Source organism: Babylonia areolata, chromosome 14 (assembly GCF_041734735.1).
Source record: "Babylonia areolata isolate BAREFJ2019XMU chromosome 14, ASM4173473v1, whole genome shotgun sequence".
Lineage (NCBI taxonomy): Eukaryota > Metazoa > Mollusca > Gastropoda > Neogastropoda > Buccinidae > Babylonia > Babylonia areolata.
In genome coordinates this window covers 9,437,838-9,461,895 of record NC_134889.1, presented here as the reverse complement: position 1 = coordinate 9,461,895, position 24,058 = coordinate 9,437,838, and the positions used below count along the sequence as shown (strand labels likewise).

At 42.5% G+C, this 24,058-nt stretch overlaps 1 protein-coding gene across 1 annotated transcript in view; it reads right to left on the bottom strand.

The window, feature by feature from the left end:
* The window catches only part of LOC143289429 (uncharacterized), a 159,706-nt gene that overhangs the window by 39,127 nt on the left and 96,521 nt on the right, over window positions 1–24,058 (bottom strand). Inside the window, exons 18-25 of the mRNA XM_076598393.1 lie at window positions 23,044–23,158; window positions 21,551–21,758; window positions 19,750–20,805; window positions 16,490–17,186; window positions 15,006–15,118; window positions 12,930–13,107; window positions 11,563–12,225; window positions 4,892–4,968 (exon numbers count right to left, since the gene is read on the bottom strand). Of these exons, the coding sequence (XP_076454508.1) occupies window positions 4,892–4,968; window positions 11,563–12,225; window positions 12,930–13,107; window positions 15,006–15,118; window positions 16,490–17,186; window positions 19,750–20,805; window positions 21,551–21,758; window positions 23,044–23,158 (3,107 nt within the window). The remainder of the gene's footprint in view (window positions 1–4,891; window positions 4,969–11,562; window positions 12,226–12,929; window positions 13,108–15,005; window positions 15,119–16,489; window positions 17,187–19,749; window positions 20,806–21,550; window positions 21,759–23,043; window positions 23,159–24,058) is intronic.

Sequence of the window (24,058 nt, the reverse complement as noted above, 5' to 3'; positions counted from 1 at the left end):
AAATTTGCGTGAATGTTCATTGATAGTATACCTATACATATTGTGTGTGTGTGTGTGCGTGTGTGTGTGTGTGTGTGCGTATGTGTGTGTGTGTATGTGTGTATGTGTCTTTCTGTCTGACTATCTGTTTTGTTGTTTGCTGTTAATGATAACTAAGTGAAAAGATTTAAGTGTTTCTTATATATCTTAAAGAAATTCGAGCACTTGTTCTGTGCATTGCTCACTGAAATTATTGTTCTGTAAAGTCGTCACAGCGAAATTCATTTGATTAGGTGCAGTGTAGGTAAACTTATTAGTATATTATTATATTAAATATCCAGGCTGAGTCCCCCCCCCCTCCCTCCCATCCCCCGTGTGTGTGTGTGTGTGTGTGTGTGTGTGTTTAAAGTATTTATGAACCTATGCATTTGCAAAACATTTGTACTTAACAAAATAAACAGAGTAAAAAGGGGAAAAAAAGTTCCATTCTGCAACCAGATACTTTAATCAGTGATACTAACATCATTCTGCATCAGACATGCTAATTCAGTTTAACATGCTAACAGTCAAAAATAACAAAAGAGAAATAGTAGAAAAAAGGACATGATGTAAGAAAGATAAGACACCTGCTGATCTGCGAACACATTTCACGAGAGACTAATCAAAACAGTTTTTAAAGAAACGAAATATATAGATAGACCTTCTACCTACAGACCCTTCCCACCTCAAACATAAATAACGCCTCTGTGCAAAAGATCGATCTCATTATTCTTGATATATTGATTGACCCACTGTTGATCAAACCACTGATTGCCGACTGATTAACTGTATCAATGATTCTGCAGACAACAAACCGCCACCTGCTCGATTTGTCCCTACACACTATAATGAAGTCAGCGCCCCTTATCCTGAGATTTAACACGCACGTAAAAATTAATTTCTTCTCTCTCTGTCTATTCACCACAAGTTTCCGTACTATTCGCTGACAACCGTAGTGACAAATACGACTGAGTTCCTACTTTCCTCGTATCATGTGGTTTTCACTGAAATATGTATGTTATTTCGCAATCATGTCAGTCATACGGTCACATTTTTTGCAAATTTTCCGCTTCATAAGCAAGAATAACACATGCGACAACACCACACAACAACAATAATAATAAAAAATGTAAATCGATAAAAAATATAAAAAAAAATTTCCTTTTTTTTTTTTTTTTTTTTTTTAAGAAACACGCAGTTGCAACCAACGAGAAAACAATCACTCCATAAAAACTTGAAGAATCTGAACGCAACGAAATGTCCCAAGACTGATTCACACACCGTCCACCGTTGGTAGAAGTATTTCCACAGATGACTGTTGGGATCCGTGAAATAAAATAATCATGTAGAAAAAAAAAATTGAGACGTCTCACATCTGAAAGAACAGTCCCACGGGTACTTGTGCAGGCCTACGGCCCGGCAAAACATTATATCATATCCCAAGTCGACGGCTCGATTCTCATGCAGTCCGATCACTGGTCCCGGTCAACAAAAGAATCGAACATGCACAGGGCTATAACACAAACACGCAATAACCACAAAAAGAAACCCCGAATTTTTCTTCTTTTTTTCCCCCGCCCCAAAAGACGGACTCACACAGACGACTACACACTTCTCCAAAGATCCGCTTTCTCAGTAGTGTGTTATCGCTTCATTCCTTTCCTCCCCCTCCTCTCTCTCCCACTGCTTATGTGTCGTCTGCTTCGCTTGATCTTAAAAAGAAAAGAGAGAAAAAAAAAGTGTCGGGGCAGACTGTCACACCTGAGCATGTACGACACACACACACAACATATTTCTGTCCCCACCCTTGACAAGGCCTCCACCGAGACGTGTATTACAGTGTTGTCACCCACACGGCAGTCTTCCCCGTGAAAAGCTGCGCGAAGAACATGCCGTGAGGCCCGCCGTGGGGTTGGGACACTGCGATTTTTTTTCCTCCATAAGACGCACACGCTATACGTTTCAAGCCCCATGGAATTTCGCTCTATTACAAAGCACAGCTGTATAGAAATCTTCAATGGACTGGAGAAGAAAGGAATTTCTGGGGAACTGTACGGTAAAAGGTGTGTCACAGCGGGCATCTACTTGCTAGTTAGGTAAGTTTTCTTCGACACAAACTCCCAAGTCACCGATCAATATACTATCCCTAAATCATACACACTCACACACGACGACGCACACATACAACCCCCCACCCCCACCCCCGGTCTTCCCCTCGCCCCCCCCCCCTCCACACACACACCTTACCGCCCCTGTCCCCCCTCCCCCTCACAGTGACACACACTTCCCACTCCCTCCCCCCCACCCCACACAGAGTCACACGCACTAACCCCCCACCCCACCCACACCCTGCCACACACACTATCTAGACAGCACAACTCACACGAAAGCTTAAAGTGCTTTAGCTGTACATTTGTACACACACACACACACACACACACATTTTTTTAGAAATGTCTCACATGTAAGGATGCGTACAACACTGAATGCACAAACATACACTCAAACATGCACTTGCACAATGCAAACTGGGACTGTTTTCATGTCTTTTTCTCTTTCCTTCATTCAGAACAGTTTCCACTGTTCAACCTCACAATAAAAGAAGTAAAAATCATGAAGATAATCTGAAGAAACAAGTATATCAAAAAGCACAAGTTTGTGATGCTCATTCTTGTTTACAATTTCATAACTTTATCTGGAGAAAAAAAGGCTTACTTCTATGCATCCCATATATTTGATATATAAACATGAAGCTTTTATTCTACATCTTAACTCTTAATATTACATAAATAAATTCTCAACACAATTTTGAAGCACTGGAGGACAACAGGAGCAGAGAGAACATTAGCGTCAAGAATGCACTGAAAAGTGAACACACGCACGCACACACACACAACAACAACAACAACCACCACCAAACCTAAAAAAACTACAACATACAGACAGACACACAGAGACACAGAGATACAGACAGACACTGAAACAGACACACACACAGAGATACAGGCAGACAGACAGACAATGTGAATACCACACACACGCACATACAAATGCACACAGACAGACACACACAAACATGTGCGTGTGCACAAACACACACACACACACACACATCCAGCAGCATCCTTCCCAACCCCCTCCCCTCTTCAGTCCCAGTTTTCTGCAGGTTCTCCCATCACTTCAAACTTTGTCCAAAGTGCCAGTGTTTGCTGTGAGGCGCCTTGACAAATTTTCTGCTGTTTGCTCCACACATCCAACACACAGGGAGGGGCTCAAACCACAACAATTTGAAGTCAGACAAGTCCCTTGTTCTTTCTATTTGTTTGCTCAAGAGACAGGACTGAGGAGTGGGTCCCGCTGTCCGCTCAGCCCTGGCAAAGGACTGTGAGAAAGGTCACTGTATCTGTGGGCGAGAGAGAGACAGAGAGAGAAAGAGAAAGACAGACTGACAGACAGACAGACAGACAGAGACACACAGAGAGGCAGAGAGAGAAAGAGACAGACTGACAGACAGACAGACAGAGACAGAGACAGTGACACACAGAGAGACAGAGAGAGAGAGAGGGAGAGACAGGGAGAGAGAGAGAGAGAGAGAGATAAACCGAGACAGAGAAACAGAGAGAGACACAGAGAGAATGAGTGTGCATGTGTGTGTGTGTGTGTGTGTGTGTGTGTGTGTGTGTGTGTTTTATTCAAACATTTCATTTTATTCCTTTATCTATTTATCTATTATATTTCTTTATCTATTTGCTGACATTTATTTTCTTCTTCTTTTTTTTAAAATATAGATTTATCTAATCATTTATTCCAATTTATTCAATCATTAATTTGATGACTTCTATTCATCCGTGTATGTATCTTTGATCTCCCCCGTCAAGGTCTGACTGTGTGTTAGGTTACACTGCTGGTCAGCCATCTGCTTAGCCGATGTATCAGATAAAAATTGTGGATTTACTCAAATGCTGTGATGCCTCCTTGAGTAATTGATGAACTGAGCACGTGCAATTGTGTATATATATATATGTTACAATGTGTATGGGGGGATGAGAGGGGGGTGGGGGTGGGGTCATTTAAAAAACTTTTTTTTTTAATACTCATTCTTGATAAGCTTTTAAAACAGGAAAAAGAAAAAAAAAACCCAAAAAACACAAGAATTGCAGTGCACTTTAAACAAAAGGACGTCCACAACAGAATGAAACAGCACTCTCCCTTCCTGTTTCTCTCACACTTACAGCTTTCCATTCAACATGTGATGACTGTGCAGGGAGATAAAAAAACAAAAAAAGTTGTTCATTTTTGTCTCCCCTGGTAGGCTCCAAGTTTTTTCTTTCTTTCTTTTTAATTCTATGTCTTTTGATTTTTGCAGATTTTCAACAGCTCATAATCATTATACATAATTTTCATTATTTGGATTAGTTCTCTGCAGAATCACACCCTCCTCAATACACAAATAAAATTTGATAATTATGGGATGTTACTTCACATGACTGCAGCTTTATTTGGATTTTTTTTTTTAAGATGGAAACTTTGTGATTTGACTTTTTAACAATTTTTTTTAAAAGCTGCATGAAATTATTATAATTTGTCATAGCAGTCTTCTGATTTTGTCTTAAAAAGCAAAATAAAAAGATCATTGACACGGAGTTAACATTTTATCTAAAACAACAACAACAAATACAGGCAATTTTTTTTTAACTTGAACAAAATGATTACTGTACACAGTATAAAAAAAAATTCTTTGATCATGACAACAAGAACAACATCAAAATTATTCAAACAGACTGAACACGTTCTAATGCACACACACACACACACACACACAGATACCATAATGAATCACAATAAATTCAGGACCCCACCCCTCGAACCACACCACCATCTTTGGAGCAAGACCACAGCTCTGAACAACTTGACCTCAACAACTCGATCTCAGTGTGCCCAGGCACTGCTCTGGCATCAAAATTTGTCTCATGAAAACAGTTATCACAATTCTACACTTGTATCAACAGCAGTATCACTATCAGTACATGTATCAGAATCAGTAGCTCAAGGAGGCGTCACTGCGTTCGATCAAATCCATATACACTGCACCACCTCTGCCAAGCAGATGCCTGACCAGCAGCGTAACCCAACACACTTAGGCCTTGAGAAAAAAAATAATAATAATAATAATAATATATATATTTTTTTTTAATAAAAATAAATTAAATAACAAAAATAAAAATAAATAAATAAAAATAGCAAAGAAATAGCAAAGAAAGGGAACTAACTTCTACAGTATTTCTGGATGTGTTCACACAACTTCAGTATTTCTGGATGTGTCCACAGTATTTCTGGATGTGTTCACACAACTTCAGTATTTCTGGATGTGTCCACAGTATTTCTGGACGTGTCCACACAACTTCTACAGTATTTTTGGATGTGTCCACAGTATTTCTGGATGTGTCCACACTTCTACCTACAGTATTTCTGGATGTGTCCACAGTATTTCTGGATGTGTCCACACAACTTCTACAGTATTTCTGGATGTGTCCACACTTCTACCTACAGTATTTCTGGATGTGTCCACAGTATTTCTGGATGTGTCCACACTTCTACCTACAGTATTTCTGGATGTGTCCACAGTATTTCTGGATGTGTCCACACAACTTCTACAGTATTTCTGGATGTGTCCACACTTCTACCTACAGTATTTCTGGATGTGTCCACAGTATTTCTGGATGTGTCCACACAACTTCTACAGTATTTCTGGATGTGTCCACACTTCTACCTACAGTATTTCTGGATGTGTCCACAGTATTTCTGGATGTGTCCACACAACTTCTACAGTATTTCTGGATGTGTCCACAGTATTTCTGGATGTGTCCACACAACTTCTACAGTATTTCTGGATGTGTCCACACAACTTCTACAGTATTTCTGGATGTGTCCACAGTATTTCTGGATGTGTCCACACAACTTCTACAGTATTTCTGGATGTGTCCACACAACTTCTACAATATTTCTGGATGTGTCCACACAACTTCAGTATTTCTGGATGTGTCCACACAACTTCTACAGTATTTCTGGATGTGTCCACAGTATTTCTGGATGTGTCCACACAACTTCCACAGTATTTCTGGATGTGTCCACAGTATTTCTGGATGTTCTGGATGTGTCCACAGTATTTCTGGATGTGTCCACACAACTTCCACAGTATTTCTGGATGTGTCCACACAACTTCCACAGTATTTCTGGATGTGTCCACACAACTTCTACAGTATTTCTGGATGTGTCCACACATGATTTGGGAGGAAACAAAGTATATTTTCTGTGTGTATTTCCGCATCAGTACAGCACGGAAGTCTGCTGAGGCTGTAAACTGTCCAGGTTGAATGGGTTAAGGGCATCAGCCAACAGGTTCTTATTCTTATTCTTGTTGCTCATTGTCCATCTGACTGCACAGGGCCATATCAGGACTGCCAAACCATACAAATGCTCAACCACGTCAACACAAAACTGTCACATCTACAAAAAAACAAAACAACAACAAAAAAACCACTAAGACAAACCAACAAAACACAGTTCATAACACAGTATCCCAACCCATTTCGCTCCTCTTGGCAAACAAGACTAGGCCATGCTGAGGATGCCAGCCCTTCCGCTTAATCTATCCCCAGATTACAAAAAATTATAAAAAAGGAAAAAATAATACTTCAAAGCCAAACAAAAAATACATAAAAAAGGCCATATACTAGGCAAATAACACTGCAGAATGGGCAGCTAGTGCCCATCTCAGTGTTTACATCTCACTACCTAATCGCCAGAGCAAAACAGCACAGATAGTACATCACAGACTGGAAAAGAGAAAAAAAGCGTCAAGGCTTGCTTGAAAAAAGAAAGGGGAATGGACTGGGAAGGCAGAAAAATGAGACAACAGTGAAGAAAGAAAAAAGGCAGAAACAAAGAGAGTGACTGAAATGAGGAAATTTCTAGCACAGCCAACAGGTTTTAACAGTCCACAAGCATTACAACAAATCACTGACTGGGCTAATATAAAGAGCTGTGGCTGGATGTAAAAGGCTGAAATTGAAATCTAGAAATAACTATCTTGAAACAATTTTGTTATCATCAGCAAGATATTATGTATTGTCCCGAACAGAACTAGAACTTTTTCTCCTCTCTGCAGAAAGTTACAGTATCACTACACACACATGAACTGACACAGAATGTATATATATATAATTATAAGTAATAACCAATACGCTTTCTTTTTTTTTCCTGTTTGCTCCTGCACACACTTAATTCTATGACCCAAAGACACACAGACACAGACACACCACTTATTCTCTCTCTGTGACAAAAATTCAAATGCACACACCAACACTCATCTTTCTCTTACTTGCCCAGGACAAAATTCCCATACAAAAACCCACACTCTTTTGTCTAAAAGACAAACATTCCAGTACTCACACCTACACACTCTCAAAGACAGAAATTCCAGCACACACACACACACACACACACACACACACACACACACACACACACACACACCACACACACACACACACACACAATTTTTAAAAGATATTCAAATATATTCAAAATTTGAATAACAGGAAATATTCCCAGTCAGTTGATGCTAACAGATGATGAATATATATACAAACAAGATTATGAAAATTTGTTTATGAATGCTGTTCCAATTTACTGCGCTAATTGATGAATTAATTGTGTATTTTTCATTCATTTATTTACCATTGCACTTGTGTCTTATAAACTTTAAGGTTTCATGACAATAAAATATATTCTATTCTATTCACACACACAAACTCTCTCTCTCTCTCTCTCTCTCTGTCTGTCTCTCAGTACACACACACACACACTCTCTCTCTCTCTCTCTCGTCTAAGACAGAAATTCCAGTACACCAACCCACACACCACACTTACTATTTCTGAGACAGAATTTCCCCCATCATTTCTCTTCCTCGGATCCTTCCCCCCCACCCCCCCCAACCCTCCCACATCCTCTCTGATCACACCCCCACCTCTCCCCCCCCACCCCCCAACTCATCCTCCCAATGCCCAACACTCATGCACACCACTCCCCATAGTACTGTCTGTATGTATACAGAGAGTTGCCTGAATGCTAAGCTGATTATGTGGACAGCCGTGACGCACATCTGCACACCTAAAACCCCAGAAATCCCCTGGCCAATCAATAACACAATGCCACTGACGACGTTTCGGCTGTAACATGAAACACAGCACCTTTCTCTCTCTCACACACACACACACAATCACATATATATACAAACAGATACGCATTTGAGACACATGCGCGCGTGCGCGCGCGCACACACACACACACACACACACACACACACACAATCACATATATATACAAACAGATACACATTTGAGACACACACACACGCGCGCGCGTGCGCACACACACAATCACATATATATAAAAACAGATACGCACTTGAGACACACACACACACGCACATGCGCGCGCGCACACACACACACACACACACAATCACATATATATATACAAACAGATACACATTTGAGACACACACGTGCGTGCGCGCACACATGCGCACACACACACACACACACACACACATGCAGTGTGTGCAAAAACTATTAACATCATATTTGAATTTGTTGAAACAAAGATTTTCAAACTGTGGATTAGCCCAGGATTAATGCCCAAAGAATTACTGAAAGCATTTTGAAATAAACAGCGCAACATATTTCTTCAAATGAACCATTGTTAAACTATTCACTTCACAGCCAGACAAGATACAACATAGACTTGGGAATATCATAAATATTTTCTTCAGCAGCATACATGTCAGTTCTGACCACTCTGAAGAACTGTGTTCAGTTCTTTTCAACTGGTGTCTTTTATTTTGATTCCTTGTTTGTTTTATTCTGTATGTTTGGCAGTCTGCGCAGTTGTTAAGTCGTACAATACACAGACTTACTATACCAACTGAAATGGTCATTTCTGTCCATTTAAAACAAGTGGTCCAGGCATGGGGAAGAGCATGTGCATGTGCATGCATGTGTGTGTGTGTGGGGGGTCGGGGATGTCTGTCTGTCTGCACATGTGTGTGTGTGTATGAGTATGCATACATGTCTATGTGCATACATGTGTTAGTGTGCACACATACATGCATGGTGTGTGAGTGCACACATGTGTATGGCCATCCACTTCCAACAGATAAATCATCAACATGCATGTACACTCACAACACTGTGAAACTATGCACTCTATGATCCCAGCTTTGAAACTTGTTTGTGTCATTTCATGTTGTAATCTATGTCTGTTTTCCATCCATTCGGCAAGTACAATAACTTCCTTCATGACAAGGTGCACACTGGTTGAGGAAGGAGATCATTTTCCAGTTTACCTAGAAGCAAAGTGTGATCTGTTGATCTCAACGCATATCTGACGAGGTTGTCCTTGAGGTCTGTGTCACACTTGAAAGAAAACACGTGCGGCTGATGGGAAAAAATCCCGATCAAAATCATGCATGTAATTGTAAATAAGCAGTTCTTTTCTTTTTGAAGTATCACTGCAGCAATGGGGGAATATTGTAGACTACCACCTTGGTTATTACTGGGATCGGGTGATTATACAGACCCACTTTGTTTGCACATGGGAGTAAAAAACAAAAAATCAAGGGAAAATAGGATGAAATTGTGCAAAAGAAGCTGTTCTCTAACATCCAGACAGGAAATGTTTGATAGAATTTCTTGATGAAATACTGCACACAGGCTGTGAGTGTGAAATAAAAGAAGAGAGACAAAAAACCCTTTTCTATGATACATTCGGATTCAACATAACATCCACATAAAGAGCTTGTGGTGACAATTCATACTTTGCCATGCCATGTCCTCACTATCACTTTGCTTCAGGACTGTATATTGTGTAGTTCGCATTTCTTCCATGAGGCCACTCTGTTCAAAATATTAACTGCAGCCTCTTTGCTTCACTGATGCCGTTCAGCAAATGGGCTAGTCTGTACTATGTGACTCCACCTTATTCTCTTCCAGGTACAAAATAATTTGTACTTTCCCTGTAGACCTGGGGTCAGTATTCTCGTAGCAAGCACTATTCCAGTTTGGTTCATTCTCATCCTGTAAAATCTGCCTGCTTAGCTGAACCGTTCATGGATAGCTGAATCACAAAGGCGTTGATTTTCATCCATTCGATGTGTGTTGATTTTCATCAGTTCATTCATTCTTTCTTTTTTTCTAATGACATTTTTAGTTGCATCTTCATGAACCAAGAATGATAGAATGCTCTAGGATGCAGAAGAGGTCACAACGCTAACTAATGAATGATACCACTAACAAAGACACTGTCAGAGTCGTTTCAGAGATGATAGAAACAGTGCCGATTCTGAACCACGCTTAGAGTGTGTAAGAGGGGAAGGTGCAAGAAACACAGTTTCTTGTTCTTCGTTCGTGGGCTGCAATTCCCACATTCACTTTACTTGTATGACTATTTTTACCCCGCCATGTAGGCAGCAATACTCAGTTTTTGGGGGTTGGGGGGGCTGTATGCTGGGTATGTTCTTGTTTCCATAACCCACCGAATGCTGACATGGATTAAAGGATCTTTAACGTGCGTATTTGATTTTCTGCTTGCATATACACATGAAGGGGTTCAGGCACAAGCAGGTCTGCATATATGTTGACCTGGAAGATCGAAAAAAATCTCCACCCTTTACCTACCAGGCGCTGTTACCAAGATTCAAACCCGGGACCCTCAGATTGAAAGTGCCCATCGAAGCAGAGTTTGAGGAGGACATGGTTCTCATCATGTAAACACATTTTCTTGATCATACTTTAAAATGTATAGCATCATATCAGCCTCTCTGAGATTCACTTCTTAACCATCATGGAAAATTTGAAGCAGCAATGAATGAGCGAGATGGAAAGAGAAAAAGATATTAATAGACAGAGACAGAGAGACAAACAGAGAGACACAGAGAGAGACAGAGACAGAGAGACACACAGAGAGACACAGAGAGAGACAGAGACAGAGAGACACACAGAGAGACACAGAGAGAGACAGAGACAGAGAGACACACAGAGGATGAGGCAGACAGGCAGCCAGACCAAACGTACACTAGAGAAATAAAAACAACCCAAAAGGAGTGCAAACAATGCACACTAAGACTTGCAGAGAGGTTGGCCACAAATCTATGAGCTAACAGACCACCAACTGTGCATGAATGGAAAAATAAAAATGGGGGGTGAAGAGGACTGAGGGACAGATGGAGCAAAAAGAAGAAGAAAAAAAAAAACAGAGAAAAAGAAGAAAGAAGCACAAATAAACACACATACACATAAAAAACATGCATTCCTAAAATAAATAAATAAATAAAAGATACAAACACATACACACAAAATCACATACTGAAAACAAATACACACAACAAAACACACACACACACTCACAAAACGCATACAGACAAAAAACACATGTACACACAAAAAACACACCAACCCCCTCCCCCACCTCCCTCTACTCACCTCCTCCCAGTGAAGGCAGCAGGACACACACACGTGTAATCCCCTACACCGTCGAGACACACCCCTCCGTTCAGACAGCCCCCAGCGTCACACTCATTCACCCTACTGTCACAGAACTCCCCCTCGTACCCCGGCCTGCAGTCACACACGTAGTCGTTCCACACATCCCTACACCTCGCTCCGTTCACACACAGGTTTCCCCGACATGCGTCCGACCCCTCGCAGCCGGCCTTGACATGGTGAAGGGAAGTGGCTGAGAACTTCTGATCGGCGGTGTTCTGGTGCATGGCGGTCTCGAGGATAAATGGGAGAAGCACCCCGCCCAATCGCACCTCTTCTAGACAGCCGTCAAATGCCTGCTCCTTCCCGTCAGCCACGTCCCCGACCAGAATCGTTCCGGACTCGACCAGGCGTGACAGGTCAGTGACCGTGTCGTCCAGCTGTTCCGGCCCTTCCTCCTCGATGATGGTTCCGTTGCGACTGAGGCGGAGGCTCATGGCGTTGGTGGCGCTGATGTCCATCTCTACGAAGTACCAGTGGCCGTCGTTGACTGGCTCCAACATGCGTAGAGAGGAGGAAAAGCCGTATGACTTGAGCAGGTAATTGACCTCCAGTGACCCGTCCCGCACTCGCACCTTGATGAAGGTACAAGATAAAACAATACTTTGTTATCTCTAAAAACAATACTTTCAGCTTTATCATCTCTCTGTAAGAGACATTGTTGAAGTTCAAGAAAGTGCCCAAATTTCAGATTCAGTTTCTCCAATCCACACAAGCTACACCAGATCTGCTAGGCAGATGCCTGATCAGCAGCACGACACAACGCGCTTAGTCAGGCTTTGAGTGTATGTGTATTTCTGTGAGAGCGGGAATCAAACCCAGACCTTCATGGACACTGCACTGGCAGATAAGTGTATTAACCACTCGGCCACCTTCTCCTCCTCCTCTAGGGCCCAACAAGTATGTTGTGTTCACAATGCCTTCAGTTTTACCCTCACTGCACCCAACAAACATTAAGGCAAGTACACTCAAAACTAAATATAGCAAACAAGTTGCATGTTGCTATGGAGGACAACTTTCAGATACACATATAGTTTTTTTTAATGGGAGGATTCAAAACATTTTGTACCTAGATTTCCTGAAAAAATCATTTAAAGATGTTACCGGTAATTTCCTGTTAGGGTTAAAATTCCGTTGAGCTTGCTTCACAGTCCAGTTGGACATCTGTTCTAATTAAGGTTGCAATGTACACTGTATTAAATTGTCGCTCCTTTGTGCTTGGAGTTATTTTCCCGTTTAAAATCCCACCATGTGGACAGATGTTAAACTGAAGAACAAACACAGTTAAACACACCCTACCCCCCCACCCCACACACACCTTGATGAAGTTGTTCTGTTGCCCTGGTGCCCGCACCTCCATCACAGCCCCGTGGAAGGAGCGTGTACGCATGTGCAAGGAGAGGCGCTGGGACGGAAGACCGCTGGGCAGTGTGGGTCTGTAGGTGACCAGGCTGGACACCCCATTGAAGGACACCACGCTGATACCTGTAATTACATGCATTCAGGTGAGCTGGTGTGTGTGTGTGTGTGTGTGTAGGCGGTAGGATGTGTGGAGGAGGGGGGGTCTGCAGGGGGTCAGGGGGGACCTGTAGGTGGCCAGACTGGACATGTCATTGAAGGATGCCTCGCTGATACCTGTGATGACATGTGTTCAGGTGAGTAGGTGTGTGTGTGCGTCTGTCTGTCTGTAGGGGGTAGGGGGTAGGGTGTGTGTGTGTGTGTGTGTGTGTGTTAGGGTGTGTGTGTGTGTGTGTGTGTGTGTGTAGGGAGGGTAGTGTGTGTGTGTGTGTGTGTGTGTGTGTGTGTGTGTGTGTGTGTGTGTGTGTGTTACTGTCAGTGTGAACATGTAGGTGGCCAGAGTAGACACTCCAGTGAAGGAAGCCATGCTGATGCCTATGAGAACATGATTTCAGGTCAGCAAGTTCATGCCCACACACCCACACATACATGTACTGGTATATACATGCATATGAACAGACATGCAAGTATGCACACACACAGACACACACACACACACAAACACATTTAGATACATGCACACACACTCACACACACACACACACACAAAGAGAAACATATATTATGGAATTTATCCCTTTTGATATTTACATGTGTGTGTGTGTGTGTGTGTGTGTGTGTGTGTGTTATTGTTGTTGTTGTTGTTTTGGTGCAGTTTTTTTCTGTCTGTAAACGCCACGGGCTTATTTTCAAGATTAGGAATAACTGGTCATAATAATAATACATGTCTATCTGTGTGCATACAGTATGGATTATGCACCATTATTCGAACAAGTACAAGGAGGCACCATGGCACATCAGACACTGGACTTCTGATTCTCTGTTCACCAGAGATCAGGGTTCGAGGCCTCATTTCGGCCCGGAGTGGGGTGCCTGGGAAAGGCACTTTCCATCAATGTTTCCTCACTCCATCCAGGTGTGAACAGCCGTCTCACGTTGGCTGGGGAAGGTTAACATGGCGGAAGGAGAGGACTTGGCCCCGCCTTCCTATGCCGGGCACCAGACACAGTAGATGTGAATTCACTTCCCTGACTGCCATGAAAAGCAATGGGACCTTTAACTCACTCCAGACGAACAGTTCTCTCCCTTGTTTTTCCCTGCAGACGACCCATTTGTTAAAAAAAAATCACCAAAAAATTCACAAAAAATACAAAACATTAAGTAACTGAATGAAACTCACTGTACTTGACCTACTGACCCCTCTCCTCACGTCGTGTCAATGCCCACCCCCCTCCTTCTTCACTGCTCTCAGAAGCTGAATCACTATCAGTACCTACTTGCCAGTAGCTTTCTTCACTGCAGATACTTTATTCAACATCTTCACAATCCTCGTCGATGTTGAAACTTTCAGTTTGAAGCATTTCAATCACTTCAGCAGTGGTAAAAGCCGCTCTCGTGATCTAGTTTGCTCCAAAAACTTCCACTTGTATTGCCTGCGACGCCATTTTCAATACATATGCAGATTAGCTTGTTGTGTGGGGTCCTGAACTCGCTGTGGAGTGTGTTGTTATGAAATCTCATGAAGAAACTTTCCATTCGACTCTTGACACATTCACAATGCCCGGTGTAGCTGCGATTGTTATGCTACCCCATGAGGAAAACGTGGGAAATTTTTAAACTGTCGAAACCGCTATAGCGTTCCGTCGTCCGAAACACTACCTTACGTCAGGAACGCTATAGCATTCTATCGTCCAGAGTGAGTTAACCTTTTACGATGTATACATACAGCTTTGATCACCAAGTATGATCTGGCAAGCAAAACTGACCAAGTATGCCATGAAACAAAAAACAATGACAGACAGCCCTGCACCCCCACCCCCAGTTTTGTTTTGTTTTTTTTGTTGTTTTTTTTGGTATGTGCTCACATTCAAAGCCCCGCTGAAGACTCTGGCAGCGAGAGCCATCAGGGCAGCTGTTGTCTTTGCAGAAATCTGGCTGGCTGCAGTTCTTGCCCAGGTAACCCTCTGGACACTGACACCTGTCACATACACCACAGCTATTTCACTGACACCACAGGTGTTTCACTCACAACACAGATATTATCACACAGGTATTTCACTGACACCACAGGTATTTCACTCACAACACAGAATCACTGACACCACAGGTATTTCACTCACAACACAGATATTATCACACAGGTATTTCACTGACACCACAGGTATTTCACTCACAACACAGGTATGATCACACAGGTATTTCACTGACAAGACAGATATTTCACTGACAACACAGGTTTTACCACACAGGTATTTCCCTGACAACACAGGTTTTACCACACAGGTATTTCCCTGACAACACAGGTTTTACCACACAGGTATTTCACTGACCATACAGGTATTTCACTGACCGCACGGGTATTTCACTGACCACACAGGTATTACACAGGTATTTCACTGACCATACAGGTATTTCACTGACCACACTGCGGCTTGCTGAGTTGCTCTTGCACTTGGGCTCTTGCTCACACCTATTATACACTCCCTTTCTCACACCTAATCATATACACTCCCTTTCTCACACCTAATTATATACACTCCCTTTCTCACACCTAATTATATACACTCCCTTTCTCACACCTAATTATATACACTCCCTTTCTCACACCTAATTATATACATTCCCTTTCTCACACCTAATCTTATGCATTCTCTCAATCTCTGTCTCCCATCTAATTCTGTGTGTCCATCAACACACCTAATGTAATTAACACTAATTTTATGCATCCTTCAACTCGCATCTTATTCCATGCATTCCACTTTATTAACACACATAATCTTAAGCACACTGTCTCGCACCTAATTTTATGCATTCCATGTCACACATTCTGTGCAACCACTTTATTAACATACCTAATTTTAGCAGCACTTTCTCACAGCTAATTCTAAACATCTTTCTCACACCCAGTTTTCAAGGAGTAGTTTCTATTCCTCTGTTTTGGTGAACGGTAATTCAGCCATATGTGCTGTGTGCTCAGTATGAGTGTGCTTTCAGACAACCTTTCATGTGCCATGCTGTGTCCCTGGCTTCATCTCACCCACTGTACCTTCGTACACTGCACCTTTCTGAGTGGTGCACTCCAACCAGAATTTTGCACATCCCAATAACTGAAGCTAAAACCAGTGTTGACTTTACCTTTTAAACAATACAGTGAATACCATTCAAATGTAAATCAAATGTAAAACATTAACAAAATGTCATTTACTATTTATCCATAGTCTTCATCTGAGATGATGATAATTATTAGTAACAAAATGTCTACAATCACCAGAATGCGTGACAGGACACTAAACAAATTCTGCCTCCACCTAAATTTCACGCACCCTCTTTTCTCACAAAAGTAACTCACTCAAAATCGTTGAAGAAGCGGTCAGTACAGGTGCCTCCATTTTCACAAGGATTGCTCATGTTACAGACGATGACGGTCGACAAAGCACCCAGCGTCACGTTCGACTCTCCCGACAAGGGAACAGAACTGTTGGGCTGTGCGTCAGCACGCTGCTGGAAATCCAGCGTGTACGCCTGTAACTGAACGTCCTGGATGATCCCCTCATAGGACTGCAGCTGAGAGATGGGTGGGGGCGTCACCGTTGCCTGGCGACGCTGCCGACCAACGGGACCTTCCGGAAACTTCCCGAAGTACACCACGCTTGGCTGGAAGTCGCACGGCGGCTGCGGCAGAGTTTCGTTAACACACACCGAGTTGTTCACGAGCAGTAGCAGCGATCCATTGCGGAAGGTGACGTGCACAAAGTTCAGCCACCCCAGCTCCACGCTGATTTTGTTGTCACTGAAGTAGCTCTCCGCCCCACACAGGCTGAGCCGGGTGGCCAGACGGCCGTCATGCATCTCCAGGGTCATGAAGGTCAGCGCGTCAGGGGAGGTAACCTCGTTGGTGAGGTACATGATGATGCTGTCCCTCTGGCGGGTTTGCAGGAACAGCGACATGTCCAGACCGCTGGCAGCGATGGTGCTGGACAGACTGTCCAGTCGGAAGATGGCGAGACTGGGCACGCCATTTCTCTGGAATGTGGCCGCAGTGTACTCTGCAGGGACAGACAGAGAACCATGCTTCTTTGAGGTTTTTCATCATAAAATAATAATAATGATATTTATAATAATCATGACAATACTAAATGATGATAATGATACTAACAGATTAATGATGATAATGACAACATCAATAGTAATGGTAGTACTAGTAATGGCAACAATTGTACCAGTAGTACTAGCTGTAGTTGTAGTAGTAGTCGTAGTTGTTGTTACAGTAGTAGTACTAGTAGTAGTAAAAGTCATACTAACAATAACAACAACAATAATGATAACAACAACAATAACAATAATAACAATAATAATGATGATGATGATGATGGTAATGCTGCTGCTGCTGCTGCTGCTAATAATAATAATAATAATGATAATAATAATAATAATGCACACTGACTTTCAATCCTCCCAGGCATGGAGCTCGTGGCATTTACAATAAAAAGCTTATTTAGTTATTATAAAATAATAATCATCATCATCATCACAATAATGATCATTATCTTAACAATAAATGGTGCCGACTGATGCTCACACCTTCCAGACATGGAGCTCATGGTAACTACAAATACAATAATAAATCTATTCACACGTTAACAAACATGCATCGTGTACACCATTCAAGAACAAGCATATGCTCACACAAGCACACCAGCACACAAGCAAACAACCAGCATCGGCTCACAAAGTTCTTTCGTCAAAAGAGGCGTGTTTTGTGAGGCATAAAACTGAACTGTGGAATTCACATTACAGACTGAGAAGGGTAATTTGTCCCATACTCCTGGGCCAAGACTGGAGAAAACCTGAAGAGTTTTCAAACCTTTAAAATACCACCGGTCCAAACTTTTAGACTATCCTATCACACTGGATATCCGTATGGAAGGCAAATTATTCTGAGTGCCAACTTGTGCCCCTTGCATGAATCACTGTCTGCTACACAGATGAGAAACTGCAGTTTCAGGGAAAAATCCTTTCAGGATCAGGTTTTTAAAAATCATTTTACTTGAATCAGGTGAAATATTTTGCTGATATTCTTTATCACATACAGAAACTAGGTATAAAAATTTGTCAGTAATATAGAAAGCTCAAATATATATTTTTTTTTATGACATCTTGGTAATTTTTAAAGACTTTCAAGGACTCAGAAAAGGCATGTCTTTTTGTCTTTTTTTTTTTTTTAATTTTCAGAACTTTCAAAACTTGTATTAACCCTGACAACACATTGTGAGTATCATAAAGACTGGATCCAAAAAAAAAAAGTGTAATTTGTGTGAAACACAACTGTAAGCTTTGTTACAATCATGCTGTCTGGTCATGCCAGTATACAAACCCCTGTTTCACACAAACAGTAATCACCTTCCTTTACAGTTTACACTGAATTTCATTTAAGCGCTGACACTTTTTGTGGAGTCATCTGCACATCAGGGTTCCCACAGATGCTACAACAGAATCCCATGCTTTTTCCTCACCTTTTGCAGAACAGACTGAACATTTTCTGTACCAAACACAAAGCCAATCTGAATTTTTAAAAATTGTCTGCTGCACTGCTGGTGAAAGAGACTGGACAGCCCAGTTTCAATGTTTAATTTTTACCACTTTCTTCTTTTGATTCTTTGCTTTTTAACTCACTCAGTACGGCCAGTCCTCTCTTCTCCTCTACACAGACCCCTCGGATGTCCAGTGGGTGTCTGAATGACCCAACCTTTAGCTTCCGTCGTCAGAACTGTGGTATTCTTTGTCAACATTCACCTCTTCACTATAAGAGCCTTCCTATTGCAATATTTTGGTGATGGTAGTTGGGATGAAACGCTGTTAACGTCGTCTCTTTCGCCGTTCGTATGGAGAGAGTTAAATGCATTGAGCTCTTTCTTGAATAGTGGTAGTCAAGGGGTTTATGTTAAAATCCTTTAAAAAAAAACAACTTTTCCAGACCCTGAAGGGCAAGACATATTTCCCAAAGCCCTGGAAATGGTTCTCTGATTTCCCCAAGACTTTTCCAAGCCTGGAAATGGTTCTCTGACTTCCCCAAGACTTTTCCAAGCCTGGAAATGGTTCTCTGATTTCCCCAAGACTTTTCCAAGCCTGGAAATGGTTCTCTGATTTCTTCTAAGACTTTTCCAAGCCTGGAAATGGTTCTCTGACTTCCCTAAGACTTTTCCAAGCCTGGTACTGGTTCTCTTATTTTCCCAAAGACTTTTCCAAGCCTGGAAATGGTTCTCTGATTTCCCCAAGACTTTTCCAAGCCTGGAAATGGTTCTCTGATTTCTTCTAAGACTTTTCCAAGCCTGGAAATGGTTCTCTGACTTCCCTAAGACTTTTCCAAGCCTGGTACTGGTTCTCTTATTTTCCCAAAGACTTTTCCAGCCCTGGAAATAGTTAATCTCTCATTTTCCCCCCAAGACTTTTCAAGCCCTGGAAATGGTTCCCTCATTTTTCAAAGACATTTCAAGACTGCCACGATTCTCAACAAAGCCTGGCACATGTCCTACAGGATCACCACCCACCCCCCGCACCTCCTCCCAGCCCCCCCCCCCCCCCCCCCCCAGACCCCCTCCTGTGCCTCACCTTTCTTGCACTGTATCCCCCAGTATGGTCGGTAGCAGTCACAGCGGAAGTTATCCCACAGGTCTACGCAGCGGCCCTGCCGGTGACAGATGTAGGGGGAGCACTGCTCGGACCGGGGACACTGCCGCGTCACATTGATATACTCCCCGTCCTTTTGCCCGTGGAACAGGTACGTGTTGTTGAACACGATGTCTTCCAGGCAACCCACGTACATCCTGCCAGTCATCGTTTTGTCAAGGATGTCTGCCCTCATGTTTCCAAAGTACATGGTCACGTAGGAGGTCACGGGTTTGCCGTGGGGGTACGCGAACTGCTGCACACACTGCTCCGACCCGCAGGCAGTGGACACTAGGGTCAAGGACACATTCTGCTGCAGGTTCAGGAATGCTGCATGCCACATACCATTGTTGATGTGCTCCTGGCTGTCCACGATAGCCGAAAACGGTGGTGAGTTGTTGTCACGGAAAACCACGCACAGGTTCCCATCCTTTATCTCCACAGAAACCAGGATGCTTGACGAGAACTCATACACGGCCAGAACAGTGTCCGTCAGGGTGGTGCGGAATCTGAACGACAGCATGTCCTGGCGGTTAGTGGAGGGGGGGGGAGTGTATCGAATCAGACTGCCGTTGCTGCTGAGGGTGACAGTGGTGGAGACGTCACAGTTACGACCACTGAACCCTGCGTCACAGCGACACTCGTAGTCGTGAACTAAGGGCGCTTCACTCCTCAGCACAGGAACACACTGTCCGTGTCGGCAGGGGTCTCTCTGATCACAGCCACGGAGGTACACAGAGCAGTTCTTGCCTCCGAAGTTCTGGCGAAGGGGAGAGAACTCGAGGCAGCTGCAAGAGTAGTCAGCCACAAGGTCGGTGCAGGTGGCACCATTCTGGCAAGGCGTGTAGCGTGTGCACTCGTTGATCTCCCTATCACACACCCTCCCTTCATAGCCTGGGGCGCAGTCGCAGGTAAAGGTGTTGATGCCATCATTACAGGTGGCGTTGTTCTTGCAGGCTCCTTCCTCACAGTCGTTGATGTTGGTTTCACAATTGGCACCTGAAACAGATAGTGTCAGTTACAGTGTTGATTTAACAACACACACACACACACACACACAGTGGAGTGTTAGCCTAATATTAGTGCGTCTGTCTAGGAAGCAAGAAAATCTGTGGCTGCAGAATCAAATCCCACACTTGCCAGAATTTTCTCCTACTCCACAAGATCTTGAGTGGTGGTCTGGACACTAGTCATTCAGAAGAAACTATAAACCAAGTCCCTGGCAAAATTCTGTAGAAGTATCCACTCTGATGCACACTTGCACATAGAGGAAAACAATGGGCAGTGCTGCACTGTAGTGACATACTCTACCTCTGTCTGAATTTCACATAGAAATCTGTTGTCACAATGAGTAATACAATTCAACACACAGACACACACACAAACACACACACACACACAAACACACACACACATACACACGCAAACACACACACACACACACACACGTACAAACACACTGACACACAAATGCAAAAACACACACAGACACAAACACACACAGAGACACACAGACACAGGCACAAACACACACAGATACACAGACAAACACAAACACACATACACACACAAACACACACACAAACAAACAAACACACACAAGTACAAACACACTGACACACACATGCACAAACACACAGAGACACAAACACACACACAGACACAAACACACACACAGATACACAGACAAACACACATACACACGCACACCAACACACACACACACACACAGACTCAGACTCACCTGTAATCCCGTCAATACACTGGCACCTATATCCAGCGGCAGTGGCGTAGGAGAAGTGAGAGAACCCCGGCAAACCCAGGCCATACAGCGACTGATTGGAGAGCTCCTGACAAGTTCCATTGAACTCACAGGGCATGGACTGGCAGTCATCAAAGTCCTCCTCACAGTTGTCACCCGTGTACCCATCCAGGCAGTCACAGCTGTAGTTCTGGAGGAACGACAACCGTACGTCACAACTTCAGAAATTTGGGACAAAAATTCCTTCAGTGAGGATAAAAATATCTTTACTGAGGAACAAACTTTTGAAAAAAAAATTTTTCTTCGTTTAGGAACAAAACTTCTTCAATGAGGATCAAATTTTGGATAAAAATTTCTTTGTTGAGGATAAAAAATCTTTTAAAAAAATTCTTCATCGAGGATAAAAAAAAATTTTAATTTCTTTGTTGAGGATATAAAAAAAAAAAAATCTTTGTTGAGGACAAAAATTCTTCAGAAAAAATTCTTCAGTGAGGATATGAAATATTTTTTAACTGGGGATGAATCTTTGGATACCAAAATTATTGTGAGGATTCTCTGTTGAGGATCAAATTGTCTTCAGTGAAATTAAAACCTTAGATAAAAATTTCTTCGTTGAGCACAAGAATTCCTTCACTGGGGATTCTTCAGTGAGGTTAAAAATGTCTTTACTTAGGATCAAAATTAATACTGAATACAAAAAATCTTCATTGAGAAGAAAATTTCTTAAATGAGGATTCTTCATCGAGCATCAAAATTCCTTCAGTGAAGATCAAACTTTGGATAACAATTTCTTCACTGATGAAAAAAATTCCTTCAGTGAGGATAAAAATGCCTTTACCAGTGATCAAACTTTGGGCGGAACATTTCTTCATTGAGGAAAAAAACTCTTCACAGAGGATAAAAATGTCTCTACTCGGGATCAAACTTTAGATAAAAATTTCATCATTGAGGATCAGTATTTCTTCAGAGGATTCTTCGGAGATAATCAAAATTTATTCAAAGTTGATAAAAACTCCTTCACTGCAAACTATCTCTTCACAGAATTTCTTTAGGGGTGGATGAAAATTTCTCTATTGTAGATTCAACATTTCTTTTGTGAGGATCAAGGGAACAGAAATATAATACCACAGATGCATTAACACAAGTACACACAACAGATGCATGCACACAAAAACTTTATAAGAGCAGATATTCAACAATACACACACTATAGCACACACACTCACACAAACACACATATAAATGCATATTCACATACACAAACACATGTGTAAAAACACACATCCACATGCACACACGCACCCACATTCACACAACTGGTATTCACTTTCATTCCATCCTGACAAGTACCATTATGCGCGCGCACGCACACACGCACGCACACACACACGCACGCACACACACGCACACACACCCACGCACGCACGCACACACACACACACACACACACACACACACAGAGAGTTAGTACTCACTTTTATCCCATCGAGACAAGTACCATTATGCTGACAGATATTGGGCAGACAGTCGTTAATGTTTTTCTCACAGTTCCTCCCCTCAAAACCTGTGTCCGTGCAGTTGCACTCGTAGCTGCAATAACAACCAACATTTGACCTTTCAGCCCAACGTCTTCACAGACATGTGTGAAACCATGAACATGCATGTGCGGATGTGCATACACATCTGCATGCACACATGTATGTGTATGCACACACACCCCCTCCCACCATAGCATGCACTCTGTTACTCTCACACTTCACACCAAAGGTAAAACCTACCCACTGACACAGATATATGTGACTAAATAAGGCAAGTTTCTGCAACAGCATGGCAACAATTTTCTACAATGGACACAGAAAATTGATCTGTGGCATGCATCTGGAGTGATGGCCTAGAGGTAACACGTCTGCCTAGGAAGCGAGAGAATCTGAGCGTGCTGGTTCGAATCACAGCTCAGCTGCCGATATTTTCTCCCCCTCCACTAGACCTTGAGTGGTGGTCTGGATGCTAGTCATTCGGATGAGATGATAAACCGAGGTCCCGTGTGCAGCATGCACTTAGCGCACGAAAAAGAACCCACGGCAACAAAAGGGCTGTTCCTGGATAAATTCTGTAGAAAATCCACTTTGACAGGAAAAAACAAATAATGTTGCACGCAGGAAAAAATATCTTAAAAAAATGGGTGGCACTGTAGTGTAGCGACACGCTCTCCCTGGGGAGAGCAGCCCGAATTTCACATAGAGAAATCTGTTGTGATAAAAAGAAATACAAATACAAATACACAAACACACACACACACACACACATGTATGTATATGTGAACACACATCCACACACTCACTCCTGAATGCACTCAAACACATGCACACACACACACACATACTCCTGCATCCACATACATACACACATTTATGATCATCATAAACTATTAACCAAATCTGACATGAGCCAAAACATACAATTTTCATTTAAACAAAAAATGTAGAAAAA